General features: G+C 43.0%; 2 protein-coding genes across 4 annotated transcripts in view; one reads left to right on the top strand and one right to left on the bottom strand.

Moving 5' to 3' along the window:
* The window catches only part of UXS1 (UDP-glucuronate decarboxylase 1), a 40,277-nt gene extending 21,551 nt beyond the window's left edge, over positions 1–18,726 (top strand). Inside the window, exons 7-15 of one of the 2 annotated variants that reach the window (XM_079972888.1) lie at positions 2,480–2,584; positions 4,028–4,087; positions 5,751–5,872; positions 6,656–6,775; positions 9,540–9,583; positions 12,216–12,276; positions 13,875–13,936; positions 15,242–15,341; positions 17,905–18,726. In XM_079972888.1, the coding sequence (XP_079829014.1) occupies positions 2,480–2,584; positions 4,028–4,087; positions 5,751–5,872; positions 6,656–6,775; positions 9,540–9,583; positions 12,216–12,276; positions 13,875–13,936; positions 15,242–15,341; positions 17,905–18,036 (806 nt within the window). In that variant the 3' untranslated portion in view covers positions 18,037–18,726. Of the gene's footprint in view, positions 1–2,479; positions 2,585–4,027; positions 4,088–5,750; positions 5,873–6,655; positions 6,776–9,539; positions 9,584–12,215; positions 12,277–13,874; positions 13,937–15,237; positions 15,342–17,904 lie in introns of both variants that reach the window. The other variant, XM_079972887.1, reaches the window with a different exon arrangement.
* Positions 18,727–19,970: 1,244 nt separating this feature from the next.
* ECRG4 (ECRG4 augurin precursor) overlaps positions 19,971–23,855 on the bottom strand; it is a 34,876-nt gene continuing 30,991 nt past the window's right edge. For both annotated transcript variants that reach the window (XM_079973069.1, XM_079973070.1), the window contains 2 exons: positions 23,321–23,478; positions 19,971–20,333 (listed from right to left, as the gene is read on the bottom strand). In XM_079973069.1, the coding sequence (XP_079829195.1) occupies positions 20,172–20,333; positions 23,321–23,478 (320 nt within the window). In that variant the 3' untranslated portion in view covers positions 19,971–20,171. The remainder of the gene's footprint in view (positions 20,334–23,320; positions 23,479–23,855) is intronic.

Raw genomic sequence — 23,855 nt, 5'->3', positions numbered from 1 at the left:
CTGATGGGGGATTGTGAGGAATCCCTGCATTAGATTCGGATGACATGGGGAGGAGACAGACGGGAAGTTCTGTTGCACAAATGAGATTCCTTGCACAACCAGAACAACTTAGTTTGAGATACCCTGTGATACCAGGGGCACGTTGAGGCTAGACATCTTACTTTTTTTGAATCTGATTAATTTCAGGCACTTTCTAAGTTTAATCCAATTTAAAATTGGGTGGGAACAGCGGGGAAGGGCTATTTCCCAACCACCACCACACCCCAAAATTAATTCACCTGCATCTTGACATCACAAGTACACAATACTATACTTCCTCAGTGAAGTCACACTGGAATAAAATTGCTTGTGGATGCACTTGAGTTCTCGAATCTGCTTATTACATTTGGGCTTAGAAACATGAGAACAGGTTCTGATTCTGTAACATCCTCATGGTCAGGCAATTACAGAGGTTGAGCTGTTTAGTTTTCTGCTGCCTTCCTTTCCCTTTTAACTCTTCACCCATGCTGTTTTCACAGTGTGACAACATGGGTGAAATTTTTAAAAAACACACACAAAAACGGTGCCTATAATACTAAACATTACTTAATCTGTGGGCTCCTGGTGAAAAGATCACAACTGCTTACCTCCTCTAGACCTGTTGCTGTGAGCTAAGCCATGGCTTGAGTTATGTCTGAACCCATGCTTGTGGCTTAGTTGCCCCAGGCAAACTATGAGTAGTAACCCAGCTTGCGAATTTTCTCAACTGAACTAAACCATGAGCCTCGGTTCTGACATAACACTAAGCCAAAACATGGCTGTGTTCACAGCTGTGCAGTAACTAACATCAGGAGTGGAGGAGAAGCAAAGCACACCCAATCTTTTCTCTGGAAAGCCCACACATTTGATTGTTCATGCTGTAAGCTATGGTTTGGCTCAGTGGTACTTACAAACCAGCATGTGAGCATTGGAATAATGCTATATATGTTGCCTTTTGAGGTTACACATGCCACAGGCATGTTTTGCCTCCTTGCCCTCACAGTACAGGTACTACAAATACACAGTGCAAATATATTTACAGATATTGTCAAGTTGAGTGAAAAATACATGAAATAAGTGCTTTTTATAAGGTAGAGTTATTTCACTAAGGCTACAGAACTTCATGAATCTTTATCTAAATGTACAGGAGGCACACACTGTCTTGAGAAGCCGGGGGAAACATTTGCCATGTTTGCAAGACTATAATATAAACGGGGGTTAATAAGATTCTCCACCTATCCCAGACTCCAGTTTAATTAGATCCCCTAACGACTTTGTTTCTGGATCATGAGGGTGTAGCTGTGCAGTTGGAATTTACTAATGGTCTACAACACCTCCCTCGTACAATCAAATGCTTTTGGTTAAATAATACCGGTGGGACATTATTAAACTGGCAGCCTGTTTTTAGCACGCAATTTCAGCCTTGGCTGGGTATGAATTATATAGTTTCTTTTTGTTGAGTATAATGAAAGGCAATTCCGGTGTGACACTCTCTCAACAAGAAGATACTTCACAGTTCAAAGTGCTTGCTGTGTGTCTTTGACAAGGAAAAAAAAACCCCACAGAATGCGGAAATCACATAAGCCTGTTTAAATGGCACCCTTAGAACTGACTAGCCAAGCTCTATAAACAAAGATTTCTCTGTAAAATTGTTTTGAAAGTCAGCTTTCATCCCAAAACGTTAAAAAGAAACCAGCGATAACCCATAAGGATTAAGTTAGTACTAGAAAAGTTTTTCAATAATTTTTGCATCGCTTCAGTATAATTGGATGAGAATTTGTCTAGGGGAACAATTCAAACCTAAATCGTTTGTATGTGAAATGGGATTTGGAATAAATATTTAATTGGTTCTACGTTCCGAATGGAGTGGTGTTTTTCTCCTCTTAAACTAAAAAAATGATATATTATAAGTTTATATTCTCATCATTTATACCCATCTTCCTAGTTCTGCACCCATAGGAACATGCTCATTGCATGCTTCAACCTCTTTAACATATTCTTTGCTGAGTTTGAGATTTGACTAGTGTGAGGAAGGACAGTGGGACAAGCCTGCAAGTTGTAGGTCCCTGGGCTCTTCCAGATCACAAGAAAGATGTATCATACTGTAGCTTCTGGTTCTCTTATAGAGAGGAGCCAAAGAACATTCTCCTTTTGCCCTTTTAACGCAGCCTTCCAGCCATGCTTTTGTCTTGCCTTGCTTGTGAGTAGACCCTTGCAAGTAGGCTCTTGCTCATGAGAGTTAGAAGAAGTGATTGTCTCCAAATCTGGCCTGCTATTCACTCTTGCCTTCCATTTTCTTCTGTCAGTTCAATTCTCTCATTGGCTCTGTTCCCACATCCAAGAGATCTGGCATGGTGTCCCTGAATACCTTCAACTCCTTCCCCCTTTTTAAATCTCCCAACTGAGTTGGTGTAAAATAAACGCTCTTCTCTCTCTCTCTTTTTTTGTCGTTGTTTCACAGTGGACCAAATTTACCACCTGGCCTCTCCAGCTTCCCCTCCAAATTACATGTATAATCCCATCAAGACGCTAAAGACCAACACCATAGGGACGCTGAACATGTTGGGTGAGTCAGTGAATGGATTGTGTGAAATAAGCAGCTTGATGTTCATTGAAATGGTACGGTGCCTTGCTACTGACTTTTACTGGAGAAAGGCGCAGCATCCTGATTCCAGATGTTTGCACCTGTATGTCTATTTGTAAATGACTTAAATATTCTTTAGAAACACCAGTAGGACATTCCTTTTTCTTTCAAGTTGGTATCCCTACGTGAAGCTAAGTATTTGCATGCCAAAACAACAAGCCTTAGGGCAGGGGTGAGGAACCTGTGACCTTCTGGAGTTTCTTGGGCTCCAGTTCCCATCTACCTTAACCAACATGGCCAGGGATAATGGGATCTGTAGTCCAGCCATCATGGCCAGTGGCCAGGGATAATGGGATCTGTAGTCCAGCCATCATGGCCAATGGCCAGGGATAATGGGATTTGTAGTCCAGCAGCATCTGGATCTACACAGTTCCTTATCCCTAATTTTAAGGGAAGTCAAACAGTATATTTTTGCCATGCTTCAGTCCCAGGGTAGCCAGTTGCATGAACAAGTGTGATGGGGTGAACCAGGGATATGCCCGGTGATGCAGACTGATGTCATTACAAAGAAGATATTCTTGGCACTTAAGGATAGTGCAGGATATTTGCCACAAATAACTTCCTATACCATCTCAAGTCACTTTTCATGCCATTCAGCGCATTCTAAGAGTTGGCCAAAGAGGCATTCTCTTGACTTCCTTTTACAGAAATTTGGGGTTCTTGGTAGTATCCTTGCCTTATTATATAGACGCAGACAGGCCATTAACTGTTTTGGATACTTGTAGTCTTATACCAAGTAGCTGGGAATTTCTTGAAGCATTCAGAAAATCCTTAACTATGCTTTCATGGCTGCTGTTTTAGGCTTCCAAATGGGCAGGATGAGAGTAAGCATTTTTGGGTATTTCATTTTGCATTTCTGTCCCATCTTTTGTTCCAAGGAGCTCAAGGTGTGGCATATATGGCTCTCCCGTTCCCCATCAATTCCCGCAACAACCCTGTGAAGTAGTTTAGGTTGACAGAGGCAGGGACTGATCCCCCAAAGCCCACATGTGAAGTCTCTCTTAGCAAAAACAACAAAGATGGCACCCATTGAGACGAACTCTTGCTAAAGCCTGTGCTACAATAATGAACCTCTTTATGATGCCTCAAGGCTCTCCACATCAGTTCTGCAGAATTGCAGCAGGTCTGCTCTGCTGGAGTAATGCAGAGCCACTATAAAGCATAGTTTTTAAAGGGTTTTTTTTGTGTGTGTGGATGAGAAGTTACATTTCGGTCTGAAAGCTTTTACAACAAAGCCTGCTACTGAATGGAATGTGGAACTCCTGGTTGCTTAGCCCCCTTTGGTCAAAATTAAATTAAGATAAGCGTGAGTCCGTTCATTTTCACTAAAGTTCACCCTCTTGTTTTTTTTCTTTTTCTTTTAAGGGTTAGCAAAACGTGTTGGAGCTCGGCTTCTTCTTGCATCTACCTCTGAAGTATATGGAGGTAAGAAGTGGACTTGGCAATGGCTGATTTGGGAGCCAGTCTTTTACTGAAGGGAGAGGTTCCATCACTATGGAAGCCTCCAAGCAGAGTTTTAAGCAAGGCGGGAAAGAGTTTTTCTCCATCTGCTACGTTTTCCTTCACATTTGACCTCCCTGCCCTGCAGTCAATGGATCTTACTATGCTTTTGATGAAGATATTATTTTAAAATGTTCCTTTTGCTCACCTACGCAAACAAAAAGCTTGATCTTCGTTTTAAAATCTAGGGGGCATTAATTTCCATGGATAACTGGGCTTGATATTGTGACTTTTACCTCAGTACTCCAGGATCGATTCCCTCCTCTACCTTTTCAATATACTACTATCCTTTTCATTCTTTGGGTCCCTATTATACTTTTACTGCATTCAATGAATAGAACACCAGTGCATGGCATAATATGGCTTGGTTGACGCTGCCCCATAAAGCCTTGATTTGGGAGTTTCCGATGTGTTTCCTTAAGTCATCACTGAAGTATGTTCAGATACCACATGCTTGGGGACTACTGCATTTGCCTTTGTTTTTTCCTGCCTTAGTTTTTTTTCCTGTTGTGAAGGTCCTGCAAATTAAGCAGAATGTTCAACTTGCGTAATATGTGATTATTGTACCGCTGTGCTAATGGGGCATCTGTAGGGTATGTGTCTTCCTGTGAGTTACTCTGGCCCAGCAGTAAACAAACCTCTGGTCATTTTTAGCAAGTCCCACCCACCTGTCCTACATCTGATGTCATATATGACATCACGTGTGGGGCAAGGAATGATGGGGGGGGGCAGAAGGGTGGTTTGTGGGCACATTCATAGCCCCATGCTTTTTGCAAGCTGATCTTTGGTGCTTGGATGGGAATCATACTGAATTCATTTTCCTACCCCAGTTTTGCCTTTCTCTAGCCATCAGTCCTTGGGAAAGCATTTTAGAAGCTGAGTTTGTTTCCGTTAAATCTTTTCAGACCGAATAAAAATGGCCAGCTAGCTCTGAATAACTTCTTATGTGACAGACTTATAGGAAGCATTGACGTTACTCTAAATGGGCTTCATTTGCTTCATTCCTGGAGCTGGCGAATGCCCAAGCTTTGCTCTGTAGTGTCTTCACATTGTATCCCATATGTGGTCCTAAGACTATAACTCAACCCTGGTACCCACTACTCTGTAGAGCAGCCTTTCTCAACCTATGGGTCCCCAGATCTTGTTGAATTACAACTCCCATCTCCCCTAGCTAGCAAGGCCAGAGCTCAGGGATGATAAGAGTTGTAGTCCAACAACATCTGGGGACCCACAGGTTGAGAACCACTGCTGTAGAGCATGGTTAGGCAACCTAAGGCCTAATTGCCTTCTAAATCCAGCCCGTGGACGGTCAGGGAATCAGCGTGTTTTTACATGAGTAGAATGTGTACTTTTATTTAAAATGCATCTCTGGGTTATTTGTGGGCCATAGGAATCTGTTCATTCCCCCCCTTCAAAATATAGTCTGGCCCCCCACAAGGTCTGAGGGACAGTGGACCGGCCCCCTGCTGAAAATGTGTGCTGACCCCTGCTGTAGAGAGTATCTTAATAGTAATCCTTTCTGTGCTGCTGAAAAGTGAAACTCATGATCACTCTCTCCCTCTCTCTTTCTCCCTCCCCCACTCTCAAGATCCTGAAGTTCACCCACAAAACGAAGATTACTGGGGTCACGTGAATCCCATAGGACCTAGAGCATGTTACGACGAAGGAAAGAGGGTTGCCGAAACAATGTGCTATGCCTATATGAAGCAGGTAATGATTGTGACATTTGGCCAAAAACGTTCAGAACTTGAGAGCTGCAACACACGATACAGAAATACAAGGTCACTTAGGTGGTATGAGTGAAGGATTCTGGTGAAAATCCAACATTCTCTCGCATGAAAGGATGCTGTACAATTGGTATAGACTGCCTTCTATTCTTGGTGGTGCTTGGGTACCAAACATGTTTCCAGGGGCCAGATCCGGCCCAATCGCCTTCTAAATCCGGTCCGTGGATGGTCTGGGAATCAGTGTGTTTTTACATGAGTAGAATGTGTGCTTTTATTTAAAATGCATCTCTGGGTTATTTGTGGGGCGTAGGAATTTGTTCATTAAAAAAAAAAAAAAAAGGCCAGCCCTCCACAAAGTCTGAGGACAGTGGACCGGCCCTCTGCTGAAAGTTTGCTGACCCCTGGTCTAGTAGATGAAAAATAAATAATTAGGAACCCATTTGGTTGAAACTAGGACCTCCTTGGTAAAGACTGATGTCTGAGAAACAGTTCCAAGAACAGCAATATTATGTAGGTAGTATGGAATATGCTAAAACCATGTTAAGTGATTTGGGTTTGTTTTTGTCTTATTCTGGCATAGAGGCATGAAAATTATAAGATAACATGGCAATGTGGGATTCTTCTCCCCCTTTTCATAAGCAAATGCAGAAGCTGGCTTCGTGTGTCTTGTTGACTGTCATCTTCCTTCTGGGGTAGGGTAGCAATAGAGAATTTAAAAAAACCGTGCATTTTTTAAAAACAACAAGCTTTTTTCTTATTCTTCCAGGAGGGCGTAGAAGTAAGAGTGGCAAGAATATTCAATACTTTTGGCCCTCGGATGCACATGAACGATGGCAGAGTTGTTAGTAACTTCATCTTGCAGGCTCTTCAGGGAGAACCCTTAACTGTACGTATTTACCATCCTGCCCTCTGAACTCAATTGCTGTTCATTGGATTTACGAGGAAAATTTCCAAGTAAAATAAATTGTCGCTTTGTGAAATGTCATTTGTATGAATCGTGTAGGTTTAAGAACATGAACCCTGAGCTTGAACGGTCCTGTATGTTCACTAAAATGTCTTAAAACGGTGCAGAACTTCAAGTTCTCCAGATAAAGAATTTTGCGCTGAACCACATAATCAAACTATTGTGACGGACAGTCGTTTGATTCAGGTCTTCAGTTACTGTTATAGTGCAGTCTCGCTGTGTTCAATAGGACTTGATCTCAAGTAAATGTGCGTAGGATTACAGTCAGTGTAATCAGAGCCAGTGTGGTGTAGTGGTTAAGAGCGGTATTCTCGTAATCCTGGGGAACCGGGTTCGCGTCTCCGCTCCTCCACATGCAGCTGCTGGGTGACCTTGGGCCAGTCACACTTCTTTGAAGTCTCTCAGCCCCACTCACCTCACAGAGTGTTTGTTGTGGGGGAGGAAGGGAAAGGAGAATGTTAGCCGCTTTGAGACTCCTTAAAAAGGGAGTGAAAGGCGGGATATCAAATCCAAACTCTTCTTCTTCTTCTTCTTAGTAAATATACTAAAAGACAGCTTTCCATACAAATCTGTTTTTATGTCCAGTTGTATTCTGCTTGGAAAAACCCCCCATAACATCAGCTAATTTAATTGGCTATCGACAGGAGTTAAAATAGAGCTTCAGTGTAATTATTTGTTTTCCACACAGGACTTGTTCAAACATGCATGTACACTGTTGTTGGTTTTTTACAAAAATGAAATTCCTCTTTGTTAAACATGTGAACTGTCTCAGTTGAAAAGGACCTTGAGTTGATATTGGGTAACCCGGCAGTTGTGACTGTGGTCATTTATCTGTGACAGCTATTCATGCATCCAGCCATCCCTTAATTCTACAGTCAAGAAATGGCAAGGGTGTATGTGCTGGACTGATCCTTAATCATGTCTAGTGTTATGAGATAGCATCTGGTAGTTGGGTGCTTGATTTACTATTTTTGTATCCAGTGGTGGCTCTGCTGATGAGAGGCATCCATCAATGCAATATGGAAGCGGACAACCTTTGAAGATTTTCCTCCCTAAACCTGTTCAGGGCTCCCTGGATGCTTAGAGCAGATTTAAGGGAGGAACTAGGGGAAATTGGTCTTCCACAGACAGATGCTTTCTGTCCGTCAAGTTGACACCATTGGGTAAAGGTAAAGGACCATTAGGTCCAGTTGCGGACGACTCTGGGGTTGCGGTGCTCATCTCGCTTTATTGGCCAAGGGAGCCGGTGTACAGCTTCCAGGTCATGTGGCCAGCATGACTAAGCCACTTCTGGTGAACCAGAGCAGCGCACAGAAACGCCGTTTACCTTCCCGCCGGAGCGGTACCTATTTATCTACTTGCACTTTGACGTGCTTTTGAACTGCTAGGTTGGCACCATTGGGTACCACCCAGTAAAAATAAGAATATGACATTTAACTTAGTGACCATAGTGGATTAGTTTCGTGACCAGCTATTACATTAATACTTTATATTAGTAAGACAGAGCTGGGATGTGTCGTAAAGTCAATAACAAACGTTTTTTCAGGAGGGCTCTCCTGCAAAGATATTTTGATGGGCATTTTGAAGAGCAGTAAAATCTCATGAGATTCACTCTAGAGAACTGCTGAAGATTGGCACGCTTTACTTTCTGGCAAACAACAGTGTACAAGCAGGGCTCTTGTAGCCTGTGTGTGTTTTCAGAAGACTGTTGCTAGGGCACAGGCTGATGTTACCAATCGCTCAGCTAGCCCCAGGAAAAGAAAAAGGGTGCGAATTCTTCCTACTCTGCAAACCATCAGCAAAGGCACAGGAGACGCCTTCAAATCTTGTTTCCTTTCTGTCAACCCATACAAAGATCTGTTCCCTTCCACTTGACAAAACAAAAATAAAATTCATTCCATATGAACTGGAATATACTCTTCCTTTTCTTAAAAAACAACAACTTTGATTTGTCAGTGGCACATTAAAGATGGTGGAGAAAAACTTGGTGCAGAGATGCTATGAAAAGTAAATGGAAAAGGGAAAGGGAAATAAAATCTGTAGCTAGATCAGTCTGGATCTGGCGAACCTCTGGATACAAGACTGCTTGGCGAGACTCATTTATGCCACCCTATGACTATCAAAGGGGGACACGGGTGGCACTGTGGGTTAAACCACAGAGCCTATGACTTGCAGATCAGAAGGTCAGTGGTTCGAACCCCTGCGACAGGGTGAGCTCCCGTTGCTCTCCCAGCTCCTGCCAACCTAGTAGTTCGAAAGCACGTCAAAGTGCAAGTAGATAAATAGGTACCTCTCTGGCGGGAAGGTAAATGGCCTTTCCGTGTGCTGCTCTGGTTCACCAGAAGCGGCTTAGTCATGCTGGCCACATGACCCGGAAGCTGTCTACAGACAAACGCTGGCTCCCTCGGCCAATAAAGCGAGATGAGCGCTGCAACCCCAGAGTCGGCCACGACTGGACGTAATGGTCAGAGGTCCCTTTACCTATGACTATCAAAATGTTTGTGAGGTGTATATGAGCTAGTTTAACCTGTGCATCTAGCCATAGATAATCAAATTACAGATCAGACCAGGACAGATTTTGCTTTCAACACACTGTCACAAATGAATTGGAGTGTTTGTCAGTAAAAGTGATGGCCATATTGATACTTCTTATCAGTCATACTCATTTTATTTTATTTCCTCCTAGGTATATGGGCCTGGGACTCAAACCAGAGCATTTCAGTATGTCAGGTACGTTTGTTTCACCTTCCTTGTTTCAGTATACCTGAGGAAGGGACACTGAAAACATTAGTCATTCAGTGATGTCAGAATGTTTACTTTTTGCTATTTCCTCTGCATGGTTAACTATCCCAAGTCTATAGATCAGTATTTCTCAGCCCTTACGATTTGCAGCCCATTATCCCAATGTGTGAAACCAGTGATTTCTCCTATCATAAAAACCAGAACAATAAAGGGTAGCAGTCTGTGACCTTTCAAACCAATGTCTCTTCCTTGCATTGAAAGCTTGGGAAAGGTAGAATAATTTAAATCCATAGTTAAGCCCCTGCTTAAACTTTTAGTGTGTGTCACAAAACAGCTGCTGTCCAGTGGATTCTGAGACTGGATTGTGCAAAGCACTACTTATGTGAAAAGCACTACTCACGTGGGAGTAGTGAATTCTTTTTGTTTCATGAATGGGACCGTGCAATGTTACACTGAGTTTATTTCTCCATCCCATAACTCAAGTTGACTCCTTGTGTGAGCAGGCCTTTTTCTCTTCACAATTCAGTTAGTAATAGAGCCTCGTTAAGAGCTCTGTGGGTTTCCTGTGTTTCACCTGCTTTCTGATTTAACTTAGACAATCCCTTCAGCTAATTTTGTAATTGGCATGTGCACAGGGTTGGTTTTTTTTATGTGGTATTCAGTTCATGCCTTCCTCTTCACCCCCCTCTTTCTCATTAACTTCTGATGCATGCAAATAGTTGTATGTATTCGATTAGAGCGGCATGCAAAAAAGGAATCTTGATGTAATTGCATGATCAATCGCGATTCCTTTTTTTGTGCTGCGATTTTATCAATGGGCACATTGGTAGTTCTGAATGAAAGGAAAAGACAATGACTTGAAAACAGCATAGGTACAGCAGTGTAAACATTAAGAAAAAAAAAACGATGCATCATCATCATCACTTGTTGCCTGATGAATCCCACAAAATTATGCCCAGAAGTGGCTCACAGCATTAATACCTTGGTCCTGGCCCGGAAAAACAATGGGGTAATTTTGGAACCAGAAACTGTCGGGATAAATTGGGATATGGAGTTCCTTCTAGCTCTGCCTGCCCCTTGACAACTGGACATATGATAGCCTTTGTCCCACTGAGGCTAACGTCAGAAAAAGGGGCTGCGGACAACACTGGAAACAGTAGTCTTGTTTCCTGTACTACTGATTCAGCAAAGGTCCTTTTGCCTCGTTGAGTTTTAAGAAGCTGCAATCGTTCCACCTCTCGGTATTATCTAATCTGACTGGCAATGGCTTTGTGGGGTCTTGGGCAGAAGTCTCTCACATCACCCCAAAGATCCTTTCTAGCAGGATAAGTCATGGTTTGAACCCAGGATCCCCTGCAGTGCAGAGCATACTCTGGCTGAACTTCTGTCCATATAAGGTGACACAGATAGGTGCCTATCCCAGCTTTGTAAGCTTTAAAATGCACCGGGAGAAAGGTAGGATACAAATAAAATCCCAATTACATCATGGTTACGCAGATTAGGATTCCTACTGATGGTTGCGATAAAACCCCAGCCCTATTCTATTCCTTCCAGTATCTTCTGCTTTTCCAGTGTCTTGAATGCCACTGTGGTGCTAAATTAATGTCAAATTTTGTTAAAAACAGAATAGCAGACACTAAAGTAGGAAATAGCTGCCTTAGCAGTCTGAAATCCAAAGTGCAGGTTTTCAGTAGACACTAGTGGATATTTCTGAGTTGAAAATCATCATGTTAGAGGACTCTGTCCACTGCTGCCATCTTGTGTTTGCACAATGGATATGCAATTTGTATTTAGAAAGAGAAACCAGTGATTTGAGCCAGCGGGGCTTTTAAGATAGATGATGGTGCACTGACAATGGTGGTAGGCTCTAGTCTACAAAAGGCACAGTAGATTGCTTAACCTTTAAAGTGCTGCTATAGTCCCCTATTTTCTCCTCCCTCCCTTTTTTATCTTGCTGTGTATATATATAAAACTTTAATAATAATAAAATTCTGCTACAGTCAAATACGACTTTTCTGGAGGTTTTAAATCATGTTGTTGATTATTGTTATTCAGTGACAGCTTGACTGATTTGGAAGCTGAGGTAGAGGAGAGGGCAGTCGGATTTCCCTAGGTTTGTAGCTGAGTAGCAGTATTTGTCCCATCCTGCACATGCCCTGATAACTACCCTAATTTAGTGCGACAAAAACAAATCAGTACTACTGGAATTCTCTGGCCAGATTAATGGACACCACATACTTAAGTAGAGGGCGGACACAGATTGTGTTTGTGGCCAAGTAAATCAGTTTTTAGTACTTTTAAATTGGATGTGAACTGTTCACATGGTTCCTTCAATGCGCTACTTGAATGCATCTCATTTTGGTCTGCTGCTTGGTACTGTATGGAAATGGATAAGGCAGAAATTCATTGCTCCAGTGCATAATGTGCTCCTCTGGAAGCCCACCTAAGGTTCCATGGTTTGTTTATTTCAGGGCCGATAACTTGTTAAAGTTGCCGCCGCACAGAACTGATGCCATTAGTTTCCCCCCTAAAATCAGCATTTTGGATGGTCAGGCTGTAAAACACGTGAGAAAGTAACTCTGCTCAAGCTATGTTATCATGTATTGTTTTGTTTCTCCAGTGACCTTGTGAATGGGCTGGTGGCCTTAATGAACAGCAATGTCAGCAGTCCTGTTAACTTGGTAAGCAAGTGGTTTTCTTCTGCCCTTTTTCTCCTTGATCTAAGTCTAAGACCCTGTGTTGGAATTACCTGCCCATTCTCTTAATCCGTTGAATCCAGTCATGGGAGAAACATTTGGCACTATGAAGTTCTGAGAATAATGGTAGCGATGTACCTTCCTTTCCTTTCCTCCTTTTGCCACAAACATGCTCAGCACACTGAGAACAATCGGCATTGTGAATTTACCGGCATTCTTCCTCTTCTTCAGATACTATCGGCTTTTGATTGTGAGCGAAACCTTTGCAAGCCAGAATTTATAAGTTCAGTTCAGTGTTGCAGTGTGTGGACTTCGGCATATGTAATGCTAGAGACTGGGCCAGATTCAGCTAACCCAGTGCACTAGCAGAAACCACCACAAGGACACATGCTGGCACAATGGGGCTTCCCCCACCTCGTGTGACCCATGCACCCCCCAAAGTCCACTCTTGGGGTCAGGAGAACCCCCCAGGACAGCAAGTGGGGGGAAGAGAGCAGAGATCGTTCCATCCTGCAAGCAGAATTGCTTGCATCGGTGGAAAGATCTTATTAACTCAATGTCAGATTCCACACTCTGACTTTCCCCACCTAAGTTTCCTCTCACAGGATTGTATTATGGAAACAGAAATTGCCTTAAGCAGTTTAGACTCACGTTTGTAAATATTACCTGTGGGCTTTTACTCCTGCTCTGAAATGTGGTAACAACTAGTGAAATCATTTTTGGTCAAAGGTTGCTGGTGTGTGGTGGGTTCTTCCGTTTGCATAAGGAGGGGGGAATCACGGTTGTCTAACTATTCCTCCTCCCCATTGAACATCATCTCACACAATAGCCATTCCGTTCGTGAGGGTTTGTTCACTCCCACTCTCAAGACAGCTCTTCACGGGAGGCTGGAAACCACATCCTATTCACAGCACAGAAGTTAGGATCTAGTCCTGGCATAGGCAAACTCGGCCCTCCAGATGTTTTGGGACTACAGTTCCCATCATCCCTGACCACTGGCCCTGTTAGCTAGAGAGACGATACAATACTCTTTATTGTCTTTGTCCCATACAGAACAACTAAATTGGGGGGGGGGGGGTTTCTACATCAGACATTCAAAACCAACAAGCCTGCTACCCCAGCTATCCCAGCCTGGTTAGCCCCTAAAAACTCTGATCCCCCATAACTGAATACAGTATACTCCCATACAAACTACCTTACACTGCGTTTAAAACCAAAATCGCATTTGGATTGAAACTCTTTCTCAGGCTGCTAGTCCTAGTCTTTATAACCCTGTACCTTCCTCCAGAAGGCAGAAGCTGAAAGAGATCATTTCCAGGGTGTGCACTATCCTGTGCTATCTCTGCAGCTTTCTTATAGCACCTGGAAGCGTAGATTTGATCCAAGGTGGGAAGAGTGCACCCAGTTATTCTCTCCGCAGTCTTTACAACCCTGGATCATGGGAGCTGTATTCCCAAAACATCTGGAGGGCCAAGTTTGCCTGTGCCTGATCTAGTCCTTTTATTTGCTAGTTACCTTATTGCAAAATAAAGCTCTTTTTGGGGGGTAAAATGTCATTTTAATAGTGCTTCTTATATCCTTAGGGGAATCCAGAAGAACACTCTATTTTAGAGTTTGCCCAGTTAATTAAGAAACTCGTTGGTAAGTATGACATATAATTGCCCTGAACAAACTTGGAACAGCTTGCATACTTGTACCCATTGGGGTTTATCCAGTAGAACGACGTGAGTGGAGAAGAGGTTCACCTGGTGGGGTTGAGCTGCAACACTGGCTTCCTAGCAGTGCTGCTTTAACCAAAAGGTAGTGCCCGCAGAGTTGGTGCACCAGTAAGCAGCAGCAACCCTGCTGCCAGGAAGCCACTTCTGCTTGGTTGCAGACTTTGGGCTGGAGTCATAATGAGGGAAATTATAAGAGATACATGCCTGGTGCCAGCTTTTTATCTTTTTAAGATATCAGGCAAAACGTTCCCATTTTACCTGGGCTTTTGGCGTGTAATTTGAAAGGTTTCGGGGATTTGGGGCCTCTCTTAGTTCTGTAAGGCCTAATTTCCTAGTAGTGTGTTTAAGTTTTTTTATTGGTTGGTATATTGTAAGTTGCTTTGGGTCACTTTGTGAGGAAAGCGACTATTAAATATTAATGGTAAATAATGCTATTGCCCTATTAGGGTGTTCTGGTTCCCCACATGATTGCACTCACATGAGGTACGAGTGAGAAAAAGCATACTTGCTTCCTCCACACCACTTTTTACAAATGGCTGAACAGGCGGGGCTGTTAACACCCTGTGTGATTCAGAATATTACAGTATGCAAATAGTATACTTTCTGCTTCAGAAGTTTATGAAGGGTGGCAGGAATTACTGGGGACATGGGGCAACTCCAGCCCTCTCACCGATACTCTTACCTCAGCAGATGAGAAATTAGAACAGCTGGATGGGACTTAGGATGAAGGAAGGAAGGAAAAGTATTTACATGGGCAGAAGAGATTGTGTGCCTGCAGAACACTGGCTTGCAGCCAGCTAAGCTTCCATGATGGTGTACCCCTGTATCTCAGCCCAGCCCACTTACTTAGCAGGGTACCCCGACCCTCAGTGGAACATTTTAGGGGTGCATCAGGAAGAGTGGACAAGGAAGCTACTTTCTGCCAGAACTGTTACTTGCACTTAATGTTGGGTTGGTCCTTCTGGGTTTCCAACTACAAGGACGATGGGGCTGCATTTTAACTGCACTGGTCTTTTGTGGTCTCTTGACTTTGTACACCATAGTTTAGGGGAGTTGTAGGTGTATGAAGCCTTTGTTTCAGCCTGTCTTGGAAAACATGTGAGGCATAGGGGGACATTTGAAAACTACCTGTTTTGATTTGTTTCAGACTTCTGAAACTGTTAGTCGATCACCAGAAACCAATGTAGCTTTGTAATATTTGCGCGTTTGGTGTTGTTGTTTTTGGCAGGCAGCGGAAGTGAAATCCAGTTTCTGTCAGAAGCTCAAGATGACCCTCAGAAAAGGAAGCCTGACATCAGGAAAGCCAAGTTACTACTTGGTTGGGAACCTGTGGTATGTAATTCTAGAGTTAAAAGTGTTGTGTGCAAGTATTTTTGAAAGGCAACACCATCAAGAAATAAGTAATGCTCTGTGTTCCTTGCTGTGCAGGGCAAATCTAATGAAATTCCTTCCATGATGTGCTACCTCCTTTTGGGAAGAGTTCTTCTCCACCCCCACCCCAAAAAAATCAATATTGCTGCTGCTCCTTGATAGATAATAGCCACACTTCTGGTATTCATCTTTAAAACAAACAGCTAAGCTAGTTAAATCTAGAGCAAATAAGCAGGGGCCCTTGAGAGTGAAAGTGATTTTAACAAAGGCAGTGAAGGAAAATGTGTGTTTGTGGATCTGACTCTGCTCCCACTGAAACAAGTTTTATTGAACAGTAAGTCATTATAGAGTGGTAATGATTAATTGTGCTTTCTACCTTTCGGACGGAGATGCCTTGAGAATCCTTAACATCCATTTTCTTAGCAGTAGCACTGCTAGTAGGAAAACAGAATGCTTTTTGTGTGTCTGCCTGCAGGTTGGGTGTAGGTTTGAAATTAAGCTTATGTGAAGCTCTGCTATTCCCCCCCCCCCAAGAAGCTAGTATAGTTTTGTACTATATAGTTCAGTGGGGAGTAAACGCTAGAGGTGTGCAACAAATATCTGTCTGCCTTAGTTCAGACACATTCTTACATGTAATTTATCATCGTTGTGGTTTTGATTTTTTCAGAGAGCTTCTTTAGGTTGTACCCCACTCTGGTGTTGATTTAATGAAGAGCAGGTTATAAATTACCTAAATAAAATAATAAAAGGGCGGTAGTTCAGTGGTGCATTCTGTACACAAATAACGCCCGTTGAGGTTTACTTCTGAGTTTTGGCTTGCAGCTAACTTGTTTCTAGGCTGCATATTTTGTAAGTAGGCAGAAGAAAGAGAAAAGTATTGGAGCAAGAGACTGAGAATTCCTTACTCAGAATAGATAACTGCTGCAATCCTAGCTCCAGTTTATTCAAGTGAGTAACAGTCCAAAAATTCTGAGGGAGCTTGATTATTCATTTTGCCAGTCGCATTTTTCATTATCTGTGAGCAAGTGCCCCTGCAACATAGGAAATGGCAGGAAATAAACTGGATCTGCTGAAAGAGGTACAAAAAGGTAGGCATGGCAAAGTTGGGCATTCCACTTATGCCCTCAAAACCCACCAGTTCTCCTCAGGGAGAACTTTGGGAACCCAATTTACCATCTTCCAGGTAGCTTTACAAATTCCTATAGGAACTCTTCACTCCTGCCTTAAGCTATTGGAAGAGGCGGTGCCTGGAGATTGTGATAATTCCAACACACTCCACAGCTTTGCAACTTTTATCACTTCGATGAATGCAGTACTCTATGGTTACTGCGGACACGTGTTGAAGAGGTCCCAAACTCATGCCATAGCAGTTTCTTCTTCTCTTTTTCCCCGTGGCCAGGGATGATGGGAGTTGTAGTCCAGTAAAAGCGGAAGAAATAGAAGAGGGAGGTGTGCCTCTCTCCACCTCCATATTTTGCTAATAATGTAGAGGAGGAATAAGTCAGAAGGGCCAATTGAGAATGTTGTACTTAAGGATTGCCAGTTACCTACCTCCAGTGCTTTTTTTCCCCCTAGTCCCAAAGGTGTGGGAATGCACCTCTCTGAGAAGGTCCATCTTTGGGCTGGGGTGGGTGGGTGTCTCCTCGAGAGCCAGGCTCTATCATGCTCTGTTTGCAGTGCTGCCTCAGCTGGCTTTGCATGGACTGTCTTCCTCTTTTCCCCAAGCGGCAGCTATGGTGGAGGCAGGGGGAGATGGAAATGTTCCTTTGCCCGCATGCCTGATCTCCCCCGCCACCTGCCACTCAATCTCAGGCTCTGTAATGCTTGCCTGCCTTCGCCTGAGCCTTTCCTCTTGATGCATTTGGTCTCCCCAAGAGGAAAGGTGCAGGAAGCCTGCTCAGGGGAAAGCAGGCAATTGCCATCCAGCCCAGACACCTGTGAGCGAAGGAGCAACCTGCTCCCCAACCCCGTGAACTCTCTCCATACCATGGAGATCACATGGGGTGGAAGGGATTGAGTTTGGGCTACACCTTCACTCATGATCACCTCCCCTATTGATCAGGAAAAAGAGGCAGCCTGCCCCACTTTCTCAGGCCAGGGAGGCAGGTGGTAGAGTACTTTCTCAGGCTTCCCCTGCCTGCCTGTTTTGCTGAAAATCCTCAGCAAAGCCCTGCTGCACCTCCAACTCATGAGGAGACCCTCTCTGAAAGGTGCCAGGACACCATTCAAGCTAGGGGAAAACCCTCCTTCCTACTTCATAGATTTTAAGGTATGAACAGGCCAATTGACAGAGCTGCTAAGTTTTCGCGGGAATTGCCACTGGCTGCAAATGCTGTCTTAAAATTTATTTGGTGAAGTATCTGTAAATGCACCACCTAGAGCTCCTTGGAGGAATGGTGGGATATAAATGCATTAAGCAAATTAAATAAAATAAAATAACCCTGTTTGACAGGGTTCAATCACAATGAGCAAATAAGCATTTTTATAACTTGACTCATTTGGCTGTATCTCTCTTTGGTAACAGGTCCCGTTGGAGGAAGGCTTAAATAAAGCAATTCATTACTTTCGCAAAGAATTGGAATATCAAGCAAATAATCAATATATTCCTAAACCAAAACCTGCCAGGATAAAAAAAGGAAGAACCAGACATAACTAAAAACTCTTTAAGTCGGAAAGGAATTGAAAACCTTTCCTTGTGTTTGAAAGGTATAATTTGTCTTTTGTTAAAAAGACTTCCGAAACAGGTATCATGAAGAAAAACTGGAAATTTCACTCTGAAGCTTGCTTTAAAGAAGTGGATGTGCCTAAATAAGAAAACTGCAATCTTTGCCTTGCACTTTTTAAATCTGTCTTTTTATGTAAAATAGGATAGAAGCATCCTTTTTTTAGTATCTTCAAGTTTTTATATCTTGCTGTGAGATCATTTTGTTGTGACTGTCCTTGACAGTTTTATTTACTGGTTTCTTTGTGAAGCTGCAGATGGGATGGGAAAATGCCAATTTATTTATAAAAAGTGGGTACTTTAAATGAGAGATACTATGCATAAAGAAAAAAAGAGCAAGCAGTATTGTCAGATGATTGAAAACACTGGCATCTAGTATTATAGGATTATAATAAAAATAATTCTGTATGAGAGCTTTATGTATTCTTTTGAAGTTGGGTTTTCTCCCCCCGAATGTTTAGTTCTAGTTGCACACTTGAATTTGAAAATATTTTCACTGACTTTCATGGATAAATGCTATTTTAAATCACTACTGTGTTGTGCACAATCTGGGGGAAAGTTAAATGTATTATTGGTTACCAGTGGTTGAATATGCTATTTTAATAAAATATTGAAACTTACAAATATTAGTTTTTCATATAAGAATGCTGCAACTGTGTGTTGCGCCTTCATGCATATTGACAGAGTTACAGAAAACTTACATTGGTGGTCTCTTTTTCTTTCAGTAACTGGTCCTCTTGAGTAGTAACAGTGTCTAAGGTTGCAATTCTTTTCATAAAGTACAACCTAGTCAAAGATAATTTCATGATCTTAAATTATTTAAGTAGGCACTTATGGTTTATATAGCCTAGTCCATTTTTTTTCTGCACCGTAGCAAACACAGAGGAAACTACATTCCTATTTGCAGTACTAATTAACACATTCACACCACTTATTCATATTCCCCTAATTTAATTATAATGCAAAGTCCCTACATGAACAGTATTATACTGTTTTATTTAAAGTAGTAGAACATTATAATAACAGTATAATGATGGTACCCATGCTAACTTGGAGGATTAAAGACAAACTATTTTGAGGGCCAAGGGACGCAGGTGGCGCTGTGGGTTAAACCACAAAGCCTAGGACTTGCCGATCAGAAGGTTGGCGGTTCGAATCCCCGCGACGGGGTGAGCTCCCGTTGCCCGGTCCCTGCTCCTGTCCACCTAGCAGTTCGAAAGCACGTCAAAGTGCAAGTAGATAAATAGGTACAGCTCCAGCGGGAAGGTAAACGGCGTTTCCATGCGCTGCTCTGGTTCGCCAGAAGCAGCTTAAGTCATGCTGGCCACATGACCCAGAAGCTGTACGCCGGCTCCCTCGGCCAATAAAGTGAGATGAGCACCACAACCCCAGAGTCGGCCACGACTGGACCTAATGGTCAGGGGTCCCTTTACCTTTACTATTTTGAGGGCCACCAACTTGGACATCTTTAAAAATAGGATTTGACAAATTCATGGAAGATAGTCCTACCTCCATAGTAAGTATACTTCTTAATACCAGTTGCTGGAAACCACAAGAGGGGAGAGTGTTGTTGTGCTCAAGTTCCCTTTGCGGGTGCGCCATAGTCATCTGGGAGGTTGGTCACTGGGAGAAGAGGATGCTGGACTAAATGGACCAATGGCCTGATCCAACAGGCTCTTAAGTTCTTGTTGCAACCCTGTAAGCAATTGTTTCTGCCAGTAATATGAATGTTTAGAGTCTGATTATCAATTCACACTTTTGGGGGGCACATTCATGTTACCAAAGCCATATGCCACCTGCTGTCCTTCAAGATAACTGAAATCTCATAAGGTAACCATGCTGTTTTACAATAATTTCACCAAAAATACTGGGAAGAATTCTTATCAAGAAATTTTAATGCTAACGTTTATACATGTTATGCTACTGAGTGGATATAAAAACGTTCCATAACTTTTTTTTTTTTGTTATTAATGTTTATAACAAACTAGTTAATTTCAAAGAAGCGTAAGAGGCACCTTTGGGTGTTATCTGTCTTCCTGGCGTTCTAATCCAGAGAAGGGAAGATGAGATTAATAATCGTCATAATTGACACTTGCTCCATGCCTAAAGGTATGTGGGTTTCGTGGGCCAATAGGTGCGTCTTCATCATAATGGTGATGGTAATAACCACCGTAATATTCATGACCACTGCGGCCTAGGTTTGACCAGTAGGAGACATCATCTTCAAATTTCTGCATACAAGAAAAAGAATAAGTGGTAGCAATTAGCTACTAGCTGCAACTTCGCCATACAAAGGGTCCAGCACCTTTGTAAATAGTAACAACTTCCTGTATTGCATTGGAAGGTTTCTCTTTTATTCATACCGTTACCCAAATCAACTTATGCATGCAATTCTTTTATATGCGATGCAGAATAATATTTTTTTGTTACGGGTCTGAGAAGAAACAAAGCAAAGCTTTAGGATTTAAAAAAAAACCAAACCATTAAAAATGATTTGAAGCCTGCGCAATATTTAAAAAGTTGATTAGAAGTCTGCACAATCTTTCACATTTGAAAACAACCCACAGCCTGATCATGCTGATAGCTCAGTCGGTAAGAACATGAAACCCTTAATCTAAGGGACATGGATTCGAGCCCCATGCTGGGGAAAATATTCCTGCATTGGAGGGGGCTGGACTAGATGACTCTTGGGTTCTCTCCTAACTCTACAATTCTATGAGCCTATGCTTATCCAGCATCACGTGTGCTGAGGACTCATTTTGACTGCTCTAGACTGGCACCTATTTCGCACAATATTCACATTATATTAAAAACCTCCCTGTATTTAAGCACTTTGTACCAATTTAAAAAGGATGCGGGTGGCGCTGTGGGTTAAACCACAGAGCCTAGGACTTGCCAGTCAGAAGGTCGGCGGTTCGAATCCCCGCGACAGGGTGAGCTCCCGTTGCTCAGTCCCTGCTCCTGCCAACCTAGCAGTTCAAAAGCACGTCAAAGTGCAAGTAGATAAATAGGTACAGCTCTGGCGAGAAGGTAAACGGTGTTTCCGTGTGCTGCTCTGGTTCGCCAGAAGCAGCTTAGTCATGCTGGCCACATGACCCGGAAGCTGTATGCCGGCTCCCTCAGCCAATAAAGTGAGATGAACGCCACAACCCCAGAGTCGGTCACGACTGGACCTAATGGTCAGGGGTCCCTTTACCTTTACCAATTTAAAATTCCTAGACATGAAGATTGAGTATAGGCTGTTTTCAACAATTTACCTAGCTCAGAGAGGTTTCAAAACTTTAGTTTCACATATTAACTTGAACTCTGAAATTCTATAAAATCAACTCTACTTCAAATTCTGACCTATATCCCAAACCCTCAAAATGTTTGCTGTATATTTAATCACTTCTTATTAAAGTGGTACCTCATTTCACTGCTCTTAGCCTATGATGATGCTATATCACTCCAAAGAAAACAATCTCATTAATGTTTATGGTTATGAAAGGATGCCAGTTTTGTTTGTTTGTAATCCAAATTATGATATCTTTAAATAAAGCACAATGTGCCTTGTTACTTATGAAGAAAAGCAATAATTAATATTACTGGATCTATTTATCTGGCCAGGTTTATGAATACTTTTGATTCACAATTGTTTAAAAAGAGATTTAAAGGTAAGTAAATTATATAGTAGTTTACATTTTTGTAGTTTTCCTAGCCTCAATATTTGAGCTACTGTTAGAATATCTCTCCAGTCTAGCAAAACCACACAACAGCCATGAAACTCAATAAATTTTCCTTTGCCATATTCAGGTACTACAATACATTCATGTAATACATTGCTGCATTTTAATATGTGGTACCAAATTGCTGTATAAATCCCCAGAGCAAAATCTGCATTAAGTTTTGTTCCACACAATATTTAGAAGAAAACTATCCAAAAGTTTCCCTTTATTGTTACATTTTCTTTTTAAAAGGCAGGAACTGCCAATGCTACTACTAAAGATAGCATTGAGCAGTGCAAAAGTTGTATCTTTTACTTCCTGATTTGTGTATCTACAAAGTTGTAAAATTGTTGCTTTCCTTGAGAAAATTGGCCACAAGATTGCCAGTCTTATGTCTCTGATGCTGTCAGTTGTCTTCTACATTAAAGTCATTGGGTCAACTGCTGTTTCCCTTAAAAGGAGGAAAACACACTGACCTGCCCTTCTATGACAGTGTTATTAGGTGTTGTGTGTTCAAAATCAGAAATTTGATATCTTAGTTGGATGGTGGGCAGTAGGTACCTGGAATCTCAAAGCACTTTTTATCCCGTATCAAACTATTTGCAAGCAGTGCAGGGTGATGTCATATGACTGATAGGTGGGTAGTGCCAGTGGCGTAGCATGGGGGTGCAGGGGGCCCCGGCTGCACCGGGCGCAACATCTGGGGGGGCACGCTCGCCGCCTCCGGAGTCGCCGAAGAGCCTCAGGCGCAGGCTGTAGCAGAGCCCCTATTCTCGCGGAACCGACGAGCTGTGTACGCGTCCGGGCTGAAGGCGTCTGGCAGGCAGCAGCTCTCAGCGCTCGCCGTGGTCCCCGCGCATCAGGGCCGCGGAGGGCACGCCAGGCAGCCCCTCCTCACAGCCCCGCCGCCGCCGCTGCTGGGCCATGTTGCATTTCCCTCGCCTCTCTGCCCTCCTTCTCTGGGCAAGCGGCGTCGTTTGGGCAGCAGCGCCAGCGGCAACTCACCTCAGATCACCTGACACGGACCTGCCACCGCCGCCGTGGCTACCTTACCGTAAATACCCCAGCCCAGGCAGCAGCAAGAAGAAGCTGGCAGCGGCAGCAGGTTAGGGGTTAGGGGCGCAAATTACTTGCCTTGCCCCGGGTGCTGACAACCCACGCTATGCCGCTGGGTAGTGCCATCCGTCTGTCCAATCTGACTCATGAAGGGTAAGGAAGATGACGATCTGGCCACTGACCCAGATCAGGTTTCCTAGTTCTGTTCTAAGAGCTGGGATGGATTATCCCATTCCTGCTTCAATGAACTTCACATAATCAGACCCAAGTTAACCACTAGAAAACTCCCCTTTCCAGACCATGCCTCCTTCTATCTGAAAGGATAATACTCTAAACCCTGTTTCACACGAAGACGATGAAAACAATAATAAAAAGTAAATTAATTGACATAACAATTGGAGGGGGCTTCAGTGAGTTGCCTTTTCGGATGTTCCAGAACAGAAAACGTTGCCACTTACTGCTTCATCAAAGCCTAAGTAGAGAAATTGCTGGTACCACTGCTGTACATCTGGTTGACTCCTATCCCACAGCTGCCGCTTCTGACGTTTCAAGCTGCTCAAAAACTCTTTGGCCTTATCTTCTTTGACAGACACATCTGCCTTAACCGGAACAGGAGCTGAAATGCAAGAGGCAGCAAACACAAGAACGGTTTAACCTAAAGGTTGCTTACTCTAGATAACGTCACTTGTCGCAAGCAGGTATCAATTACATGTTTTGGATTGACAGGTGGAAGGGGCTGGTAGGAGTTGGGGGTCCAAACACCTGAAGGGTCTATACTCTATAGGTTCCTCAGCCCTGCTCTTAAGTACCCTTCAATGCTTATAACAGGGGTCAGCACACTTTTTCAGCAGGGGGCCGGTTCACTGTCCCTCAGACCTTGTGGGGGCCGGACTATATTTTGAAGAAGAAGAAAAAGAACGAATTCCTATGCCCCACAAATAACGTAGAGATGCATTTTAAATAAAAGCACACATTCTACTTATGTAAAAACAC

The sequence above is a fragment of the Podarcis cretensis genome (assembly GCF_951804945.1).
Source record: "Podarcis cretensis genome assembly, chromosome: 4".
Taxonomy (NCBI): Eukaryota; Metazoa; Chordata; class Lepidosauria; order Squamata; family Lacertidae; genus Podarcis; species Podarcis cretensis.
Note: the sequence above shows the minus strand (reverse complement) of the source record. Positions and strands in the feature narration are given on the sequence as shown.